An 11,051-nucleotide genomic window follows, 5' to 3' on the forward strand; every position below is an offset into this window, starting at 1 on the left:
TATATTTGGATATCAGTCTTTTAGCCGATTGATAGGTATCTATTGCCGGCGTCCTGGCATAGGGGTACAGCGTCTTCCAAGTGATCTGGCGTCCTGGGTTCGAGTCCCGGTTTGGATATGGTTGTTCTTCCGTTGTTCTATCTGTGAGATGTGTGAATGTACCCTCCTGTAAAAAGAGGTTGTGCAAGCGAATGAGTGATGCGTGAGTAGCAAAGTCGTACTCTTGGCCCTGGTTGGCGCAAATATAAAAACAAGAGACGCTTCCCCACCGGCTTAAATCGCTATCTTCGTAACAGCGGGCTTGTAGATGGCAAGTGCCATAAGAAACAACAGCAACATGTAACTATTTGTAATTTCTCTCATGCGAAGTATAAAGTACTATAATTGCCAAAAAATTTAAACTCGACATTTTACGAATCTCCACGTTTTCGATCTCTCTGAATTACAAAAAAAAATAAAATGTTATTATGTTTGTCTATCTGCGATAAACATAACTTAAAAGTGCTGTGAGCTAAACGGATGAAATTCGGTATACGATCTTTACCCCAAGTATGTAGATTTCTATCAAATTTTCAGCAAGTTTAGATTCAGAGAAAGTCTATCTGTCCAGCTATTCGAATATAAGTTAACACGATAACTACAAAACGAAAAAAACTAGATGGATGAAATTCGGTTCATAAATTTAACATCTATAATTTAGACACCTATCATATTTTGAATGAAATTCAGCAAAGTATTTATCATCTGTCTGCCTGTACTTATAGAAACATGTAAACGCGATAACTCAAAAACGTAATGACATAGATATATCAAATATGGTATGTGATTTGGAGACTACAATTGTAGTCTGTGTCAAATTTTGGTTCAGTTCGGGTCTAAAACAGAAATTTGATTTTCGGATACTATTAACAGCATGGCAGGAATGAATCGCCAAAGGTCGCCAGATAGATTTAGTAAAAATACTAAATTCAAGCCAAAGGTTAATATTTCGTGACATGCAAGGCGTCCTCTGAGAAACACCTTTATTATAGATTTTGCGATAAAGTTTTGGGAGGACCACTTCCGTGGGTGTTATACTAAAGACCATATACTAAATTTTATTTAGCAAACTCGTTTCTTTTTTTAAGTTATCATGTTCAGATGATAGAAAGGCAGTTTACCCATTGGTGGATTCTGCCCGAAATTTACGCATATATACAATTTTTTTGTAAATATCAAACTTAAATTCATATCTCTGGCTTGTGATGTTTCTGTGTCATTGCTTTTACATATACACAACAGGATAGATAATCAAACAATCGACAGATTAGGTCCAAAATTTAATACAAATGTACAATTTGTGTTATCATTTTACAAACAAGCATAATACCAAAAATGCAAACATAATAATACCAAATGCACGGGGGAGGGGGAGATATGAATAGTGAAGACTCATCAGCATCTCAAGGTCGAATGTTTTGATGACTAAACTACTTTCTCTTTCTATGTTTATTATGTAAATGAGAAAGTGAAAGAGAAACTATGACAGTGACTGAAGATGTTAAAGAGTAAGGAATCATTGCACAATTTTCTAATCAAATATATACTTATACCCGAAAATGGTACTTGTAATATAATGCAAAGCAAAATGTGGTGATTGGTAGACTATAAACTTACCTATATTAGATTATAGCACTCCAAAATTTGTTTATTTACTTTTATATATTATGTGGTATTTAAAAGAACAACAGCAATAAGTTATACTAAAACTGGCTCTAAGATTACTCGCAAATGATCCATCGCAATATAACGCTACAAAATCTAGACTATTCATTCCCGCTTCAAATCGAACTTCAAACAGCCATTTTTACAAACTCGTATATATATATATATATATATATATATATATATATATATATATATATATATATATATTAGAAAATAGCTTTTTTTCAAAAGATCTCAATCAGAGTACATTGACTGTTAAATATCTCTGTCAAAGAATCTTTACATTGTCTTCTCTTGATATTATAAATATTTTATGTTAAAATTTAATGTCTAAGAACCTAGAATTTCCATATTTCTCCCATGGCCATTTACATGCAACCAGATTCAAGAGGAAAGGGGATTTTTACATATATACGCCAAACGCTGACACTAAAAGTATTTTTTATCTGGATCCTTTAAAAAATAATTAATTGGGTTGATGCCCCATACGGATTGAATATAAAAACTCTAAGACAAATAAGTATATTTGTTTCGCTTTTTCTTACATAAATATATAGAACAATTATAAAATTATTACATTATATCTTGAAATGCATAAAAATGTTGCCTTTTGATGTAAAAAGTAATGGATTTTTTTAAAAAAAATTTGCTACTCGGTGATCTCTAAAACTATTTGAAAAAGGCAGTTTAACAGAAACTGGGAAAGTTAAAACCATATTTATTAAGTAAAGAAGCAAAAATAAATGACCCAAACCAATTAACTCATACGATGATCTTTATCCAGTTTCGAAAATTCAACAAGTTTAGAAAAAATATCTTGTTGTGTGGAGCAAAATTTTCTTTAGAACGAGCAATTAATTTTCTTTAAAAAGCCCACAGTCTTTCAGGCTCTACAAAACTTCTAAGCCGCTGTACCACAACAAAAATAATCCCCCCGGTGGGACTGGAAAGAAAGCTGAATGACCAGCTAAGAAACCACTTCTCAAATAAAACGCATAAAGAAAATAAAAGAATTCTGCTGAAAAAAAAATGTTTTCTGAATGAAATTGCTGATAGTTTGCTTTCCGATTTCGAATGTCATCTTCTTGGGTCTAAAATAAAAAGAACATGAGGCGCAAAATAGGGTTTGCGCTTTCGTAATCGACAGCAAAAAGAAGTTCTCTTTGTTTTATATTTAGATGGTAGACAGGTAAGATTTGAAAAGTTTAAAAATTAAAATAACCAGAAAAAAAAAAGATACTTCATCTTTCTATTTTTGAAGTCTTGAAGGAACTAATACAAAAATCAATTTTATAATGATATTGACTATTTTTTATTTTTTTATAAATAGCTTGTTTCCGTGTTAAAAACTTTTGATTTCAATTGTTATTCCCTAATTAGTATAAACGAAAATTTACTTCCCCGTTTTGACATTTTCTCCTCTTCATAGCATTTTTTATCTGCATCCAGAGTTTCAGAGCATTTTTACTTATGTAAAAGTTTTATCACGATTTAAATTTCTTCTGGCTTGCACTATTCTTCTTCTGATCCTTTGAATATTTGTGAAGAAAAGTAATAGTATAATAATAATTATACTATTAATAATTATAATATGTCTTTATTTTATTATTTTAAGTCTGAACATTTATACATAGTTTTTCTTAGATATTCATTACTAAACAAATAAATAGTTAACTCAAACTTAACAGAATGCTTAAGACACCCATTAACCTTAGAGCAATAAATATCTTAAAAAAACTAGCTATATTATAAAAAAATCTGGGATTTTATTCAAAAATTTAAATGTTTCAACGAAAATTTTCAGCGTATATATATAAATACTAGCTCCTAAAGAAACTCCTTTACCATAATTTATCATTCATTTTTATAAAGCTTATTACAAATAACAGTAAATGTCCTATTCATAACAGAGTTACAAATATTCATTGTTTATTTAGTAAATTGATTTCTCACTTGCTGAAGTGCTCAATTTTCATTCTAAGAACAAAATATTAACCCCAAAACAGTAAATAAACCCTAGCACATCTCTACCGGCATTTATTCCATTTCATGGTATTGTTTATAGCTTTGAAGTTTTGGAGCAGAGCAGAAATTGAAAAAGAAATGTGGTTTATAAATATTTGTATACTTATAGAACCACAAGTGAAATATTTGATCTTTGTGGATTTCTTTTCCTAAACACACTCTTTCTTTAACTATTTAGTCAAAAATAAAGTGGAATCTTTCAAATGAAATAATAGTATTTCATTTCTAGAATTAGAAAAGAAACAAAGCTGTAAAAAAATTCATTCAGGGGACTTCAGTGGTAAATTTGTTAAGATTTTATAAATAAGAATTCTATTTCGTAAAACAACTGAATTAATCTAAATCCATTATTTGTTTCTGAAATAATAATTATATTGTATAGTAAATACACTCTTATAACGAATAAAGTTGGTTACTAATGAAATCTTAAATGTCAAATGTTTTCTGAATGTGCATCCCGCATAAGAGAAAGTTTAATTAAAACTGCAGAATAAGAGAAAGTTAATAAAAATTATGATAAATTAATTTAAAATTATCATATCTTAGCATGCCTAGTGCAAACTTATGCATTAAAAAAATTCTAATTAATTAGTGTACAGTAATTAGTCATAATCCGAGCCGAATTCTTTACTTTGCATTTTGGATACAGCATAAAAGAAATATATTTGCGGCCAACATGTTTAAATGATTTCTATTAATCAAAACTCAATGTAGGGCACCATCACAGACTAAAAAATTCTACATTTCATGATTATTGAGATTGTTTTACCTCGTAATATAATCTATAAATATATAAATTTCAGAATTTTAATGCAAAATTAATTTTAAGTATTTCATATTTTTTCCCGCTATCCAATATTTCACTCTAACGTTTTCAAATTATTCTTTTTCTTCTTTATATTTTCAAGAGTTAATTGAACTTTGTTCCGTCGTAATTTGTCCGATACCCTCGGAAATTGTTGAACCTTATTCCTTATCTTTCACTTTCTATATAAAATGTTTTTTTTACAACCGATTTATCTAATCACCGAAATCCCGATTCAAACCATGTTTTGCTCTTGTGAATCTTCTTCTCGCTATTTTTTGAGTAAATCATATCTATCTTTAGACTGACTTTTTTTGTTTTCTTTTGATTCCTTATCGTCTTTCGTCAAAATTTAATTTATTTTGATTATATTATAGATCATTGTCATTTTTTTCTTGATTAAAAAAAAAAAGAATTATATACCAGTGTTTAAAGAAAAACATAAAAAGGGAAGAGGAATGAAAAAATGAAAAGAAATAAAAGGAAAAATAAAATCTCAATCGACCAGTTTAAAAGCATTACGTTGGCCAATATTAAGTTTAATATATGGTGAAATCGACAAATTTAATACTTAATTATTTGCTCAGCTGGAAAATTATTTGTTTTCAAAACTTAAAGTTATATATTTTTTCTTCTACCTTCTCAGAATACATAACGGTAACAAAAATACTTTCATATGACATATCTAAATCATTATATTTTAAGTAGTTTGGTCTAAAAATAAACTTCTACAACCTGGTATAAATAAATCATATTGACATTTGTTACTTTCTGGTATATGAAGTGTGCAAAGAGAAAGTACTCCCTAAGTTTGAAAAGCACATTTTTGGAATTTATTATGCCTGTCTGTCTGCTTGTCTATCCACGAACACGATTACTGAAAAACGTTTTGAACTAGATGAATAAAATTTGGTATCTGGTCTATCAAATTGATAGATTTCTATCAAATTTTAAATGAAATTCATTCGCATGAAGTTTGTCTCTCTGTCCGTCTGAGTGTAAGGGAACACAGTAAATGCAATATGTAAAGAGCCAGATATACAGAAATAGGTACGTTTGACTGTCTTTCGGTGTGTACATTCGCATACATGCAAACGCAATGACTCAAAAATATAATGATTTTGATAAATGAAATTTGGTACACGGGCTTCTTACTAAGATTTTTGCTCTGTGAGATATTTTGGCTTCAATCGTTTGCAAAAGAAAACGCGTTGTCCAAAATACTACACGGTTTTCGTCACTATACTGAAAAAATACAAAACGTTGATGTGCTGGACTCTATAAAAGCATCTCACCAATCGTGGCTTTCACGGCCTTCCTAAATTCTGCAATTTTTATGCATGATGGAGGGGAGATGACACCTTTATTATACATACATACATACATACATACATACATACATATATATATATATATATATATATATATATATATATATATATATATATATATATATATATATATATATATATATATATATATATATATATATATATATATATATATACATATATATATATATATATTATCCAATTAAGTCTTTCTTTCTTTTTTCTTTTTGCTGTTCCAATAATCTGAATTTCTGAAAATAGAATGAAGGTACTCTGAGTACCCTGAATGGTTATCATGTTCATTTCTTAATAATTTACAGTTTCAAAATGAAACTGATACACAAAACGGCGGTGAAATAAAATTAACTCATAAATGTCATGAATGAAGTAGATGATGAATTTCTGAACCTAAACCATGCAGGGCCGGATAAAGCTTTTTAAGGCAAAGCGAATTCTTCTTAGACAAAGAGAATCTCGGGACTTCTTTCCCTCTCCAAACTTCAAAATCAGATATTTTTTACCGTTTTTGACTTAATCTTTATATAAATAGTTTTCAGTAGCAAATTTTGACAAACTAAAATTGCAAAATGCATAGAATCAGATCGCTTTCTAAAAAAATGGGCCGCGAAGGCCTGGTGGAGCTTCGGAATCGGAGGGTTTCAGATTCGAGACCCGTTTCCACCGAAGGACCGTCGTATAAGATAGTCGGGGCACGTTAAATCCGTCGGGGCCAAACGCCCTCCCGCTGGTGTGGTGTGAAAGCTTAGGGAGGGGGTGGCAGCTTAGGTGCCGTCGCGTTTAAAAATTACGAGGCCCATCCCGAGACAGCCCTAATGTTGCTTTCAAGCGGGACGTTAATATAACTAAACTAAACAAACTTTCTAAAAAATGATTCCAGTATATGCCGAAATTTTTAAAAAATAATAAACTACAGAAATTTAGAAAAAAATAGTTAAAAAATCACAGACCTTTTTTTAAAGCAATCTAAATAATATTTATTCATAGAATCGGATTTTTTTTTAATTATAAAGCACAACGTTTTTTTTTTAATTTATGAAATAGTATAATATAAAACTTGAATATGGTAATTAACTAAATCACTATTACTTCAGCAATGTTCCAAAATTAATTTATGCAATGCTTGATTTTAATTTGAATAAGTTTCATTGCGCAGCTCGATAATTAAATGAAAGAATAAAATTAAATAATTCTCAGAATATCTTTAAAAAATCGATGTCTCGGACTCTGTAAATTAGTGGGGCCTCTAAACAATTGCTTGCTTTTTTTAACTTATAATGCGGTCCTGAAACCGGTCCAAGTTTCACAATTCGATTTAATGCAAGACTAATATCTATTGCACTTCTCCTATCTAATTATATAAACAGTAGATTTTAGGCATTTAACAAGATTTTACTTTAATTTTTTTCTAATACTATAGCTTTAATTATCTCTAACTATTAAATTATTGGAATCAAAATTAAACGCGTTCAAAGAAAATTATTGAATGAATGAGAATAATCAAATTGTGATTCGAGGAAAAGGATTCTTTAAAGAAAAGCAATTTTCCCAAACAGTTGCGCGAACAAATTGATAGAGCCCTCACTAGATTCGAACAGAATTAAATGTTTGTATTCTCCAAATCAAGTGCAAATCCAGGATATGTTTATTAATGTTTTAGATGAAAATCAAAAATCTTCTTTTTTCTTTCAAATGTCAAGATATTTGGCATTCATGACAAAGGGATTTAAAATATATCCAAAAACCTTAGATTTCTTGATCCGACTGTGGATAAGTATACGTGTCTTGAAGTGTTAAAACAATTAGATGACTTATACTTTAAAAAACGCCATTTTGATACAACATAACCAAATACACAAATGCCATTTTGATATAAGTCTGTGTGAGACAAGCCTTAATTTTATGAAAAATGTATAATTCTTAAGGTGCATTTTAATGGTTAAATTAATGAATAGATTAAAGCTAAATACAACTACACCCATATAAAAAAAGAGAAGAGGATATGGTAGGATAAAAAAGATATTAATAGCATATTCTTGAACATTTATGTTCAATTAAACAATTTCTCAGCACAAAAATGAAATTCTTGGTTCTTAAAATTTAAAAATATATTGCGAATATGAAGAAATGTGTTTTCCTAACCTTTTGTTGAGGCTATTACTAAAAAAAAAGTTATAAAAATTTTAATAAACTTTTACATCATAATATTTTGTCGTCTTAAAAAGGTAAAGGTACAACAATTGATACGATGTAAAATAATTCGAGAAAAAAACATTGTTAACTTTCAGAATTGAGACGAGCTTCGTAGTTTGAATTTAGTTAGATTAAAATTCCGTTTTGAAGCTATATGAGGTCAGTTTTTAGAGGGACTTCGGAGTGTTGAACCTCGGTCAGCCGATGAAAACACATATTAAATAGCAACTTGTACCAATGTGAGAACATTTGATCACGGCAGTAGATGAAATACGTTCTAGAACCACGAACACCGTGGAACTGCTGAGAAATCAGATCTCTAAATCGGGATCTGATAACCTATACCTTATTTCCAGGCCACCACAGTCCTATGTTTGCTTAGTGATAATTTTTTTTTCGTTCATAAACACCCGTATATGAGTTTTTAGAAACATAAACAAACAACATCAATGTGCAATTACTCAACATAACTTTTTCCATCGATATAGCGAAAGTATATTAATCATCAAAAAAATTTTGAGATTTTGACAAATCTAAATTTTCAGACTTCCCTAAATCCGGAAAAGCACAATTCTGGAATTATGTCTTCTATGAACACGATAATTCACAAATGCTTTGGGCCAGATGGATGATATCTGGTATATAGGACCACATATGTAGATTTCAATGAAATTTTGAAAGGAATCCCTCCAGAGGAATTCTGGTTGTCCAAACTAATACGATAACTACAAAGCGTAAAGAGCTAGATAAATAAAATTTGGTACACAGATGTAGCATTTAAAATTCAGATTCGTATCAAGTTTTGAAAGAAATCTGTCATGTATGACCATCTGTCTATCTGTACTTTCGCATGCATGTCAATGCAATAACTCAAAAATGTAATGACTTTTGGTGTAATATTATGTCAATACAGTTGCAGTTTTCTGTCAAATTTTGGTTTGAATCTGTCAGAAAAAAGGCGTCCAAAATACAAATTCGCACTATAGATTCAATAAAAAATGCTTACTTCATGCCAAAGATCAATATTTCTTAATTATTATTTACTAGTGCCTTGCAAGACATTCGCAGCCTTACACGAGGTCCACAATTTTATGAGGGGAGATAACACCTTTTTAATATAACATCTTATAAAATATGCGAAAAAAATTTCCGGAGAGCACTCCCGCTGCTTTACATGTAGATTCACAAACATTATGAATTTTCAAACTATCCATTCGTTTAAACAAAAGAAAATTTCAACGCCGTTCTTTCAACTTTTTGAAAATCAAATATTATGAGAGTATAAAAATCTAAGAAAACATCTAAAGAACAATAGTAATACTATACTAATGTGCACAAAGTCAAATTGAAAATAACTTATTTAAATAAATTATAAATAAAAAATTGACTATTTTTGTCTTATTTATTCGTTTCCTTTTTGCTTCAATAAAGTTTCAAAAAATTATATATTTATTAATTTATACATGATTTATTAATATATGAAAGTAATCGAAAATTCATGTTTCAAAATGACTTCTTCATTAAATTAATGTACGCAATATTACTCCAAAAAATTTTTTTCGTAAAATAAATCATTATAAAATATTTAAAACTTAATTTTTTTTGGTGAAAATATCGTTACTGTTCAGTAGCAGCATAAATATAAAGTCATTTATCTTCGTATACTATTTTATGAATCCTGTATTTCTTGAATATAGACTTTTATAAATGCACATCAAGTAATAAACAAATATAATAGATTACATTAAAATTATTGTACTAAATAAATCTTATAAATTGATAAATATAATAAATAATATATAAAAGTTTTTATAAATACAACATTTTCCGGCATAGATTTGTATTGAAAAATATAAAAACAAAAGCATTTCCTTACACCTGTTTCAACACGAGGACAAATATACCAGAAATTTTTTATCCGCATGACACTTTTATTTATTTATTTATTTATTTTTGTCAAAACCTAATGAAATATGCAAATTAATTGATATACTTACTAAAGCAAGCATTTGGTTTTACAACCTAAACATTTTCAGAAAACACCAAAAAAAACGAAAAAAAAATGTGAAATTCTACAAATGAGTCACGAAAAACATTTTTCTTTTTCATTATAAGTAAATTAATTACTTAACTAATAAAATTTTTAATTAAAATTATGAAAGCATTTCACTAAACTTATCAAAATTACGAATTCATTCGATAGTAGCATAATAATTAACAGTCAAGTACAGTCATTGATGTATGAAGTAATATATATACAAAGAAAAAAAAAGTCACCCATTGTCATACACAATGATTTGCTATTTCAACACACGCTTACCTGAGTGGTTGTGAATTTCCTCACAAAGTTCGCCGCCCGGAAAATCATAGTGGATGGATGACCTTGAGCTTAGCAGTGGAGACTTGCCGGCAATTAATATGATTTGTGTACAAGGTCAAACTGTACTCACAACGATCCTACCTATATCTCTCTTCCCTACTAACTGACAGTATTATTACAAAACCGAACGCATTACGGAATGAAAACACTATTCGGGAAGCAGAACCAGAAAAATAAGCGAATAAACGTTGACGTGTAAGATCTTCTTTGTTTAAGTAGGTCAGTCAACTAGCACCTGGTCGAGAAGAATTCACGTCATACAACTGGGCCTCTCTAAATAAATGAAATTCATCATACCTAACGTAAATCAGATCTCTTGCGTCAATATGATATTTCACTAAATAAACAATATACTAGCTTCAATAACACAGAATTTCTGATAGTCATAATTAAAATTTTATAATAAAATATTGAAGAGCTAAATTTTATATAGCTACTCTTGTAACAAATTTACAGCAATAATTTTTATATACGGCTATATTTAATTGACCTAATGCTGCCATGTGTATATTAAACAAAATATTTCTCTATAACAATTCATAGAATTATTTCACAACAAAGATATGAAGGATAATGAGATTCGAATATCCAT

General features: G+C 29.2%; 1 protein-coding gene across 1 annotated transcript in view; it reads right to left on the minus strand.

The window, feature by feature from the left end:
- The window catches only part of LOC129960259 (mitochondrial 10-formyltetrahydrofolate dehydrogenase-like), a 56,498-nt gene extending 45,873 nt beyond the window's left edge, over positions 1 to 10,625 (minus strand). The window contains exon 1 of the mRNA XM_056073538.1: positions 10,400 to 10,625. Within this exon, the coding sequence (XP_055929513.1) occupies positions 10,400 to 10,447 (48 nt within the window). The 5' untranslated portion in view covers positions 10,448 to 10,625. The remainder of the gene's footprint in view (positions 1 to 10,399) is intronic.
- Between the last annotated feature and the right edge of the window lie 426 nt (positions 10,626 to 11,051).

Source organism: Argiope bruennichi, chromosome X2 (genome assembly GCF_947563725.1).
Source record: "Argiope bruennichi chromosome X2, qqArgBrue1.1, whole genome shotgun sequence".
NCBI classification, from domain to species: Eukaryota; Metazoa; Arthropoda; class Arachnida; order Araneae; family Araneidae; genus Argiope; species Argiope bruennichi.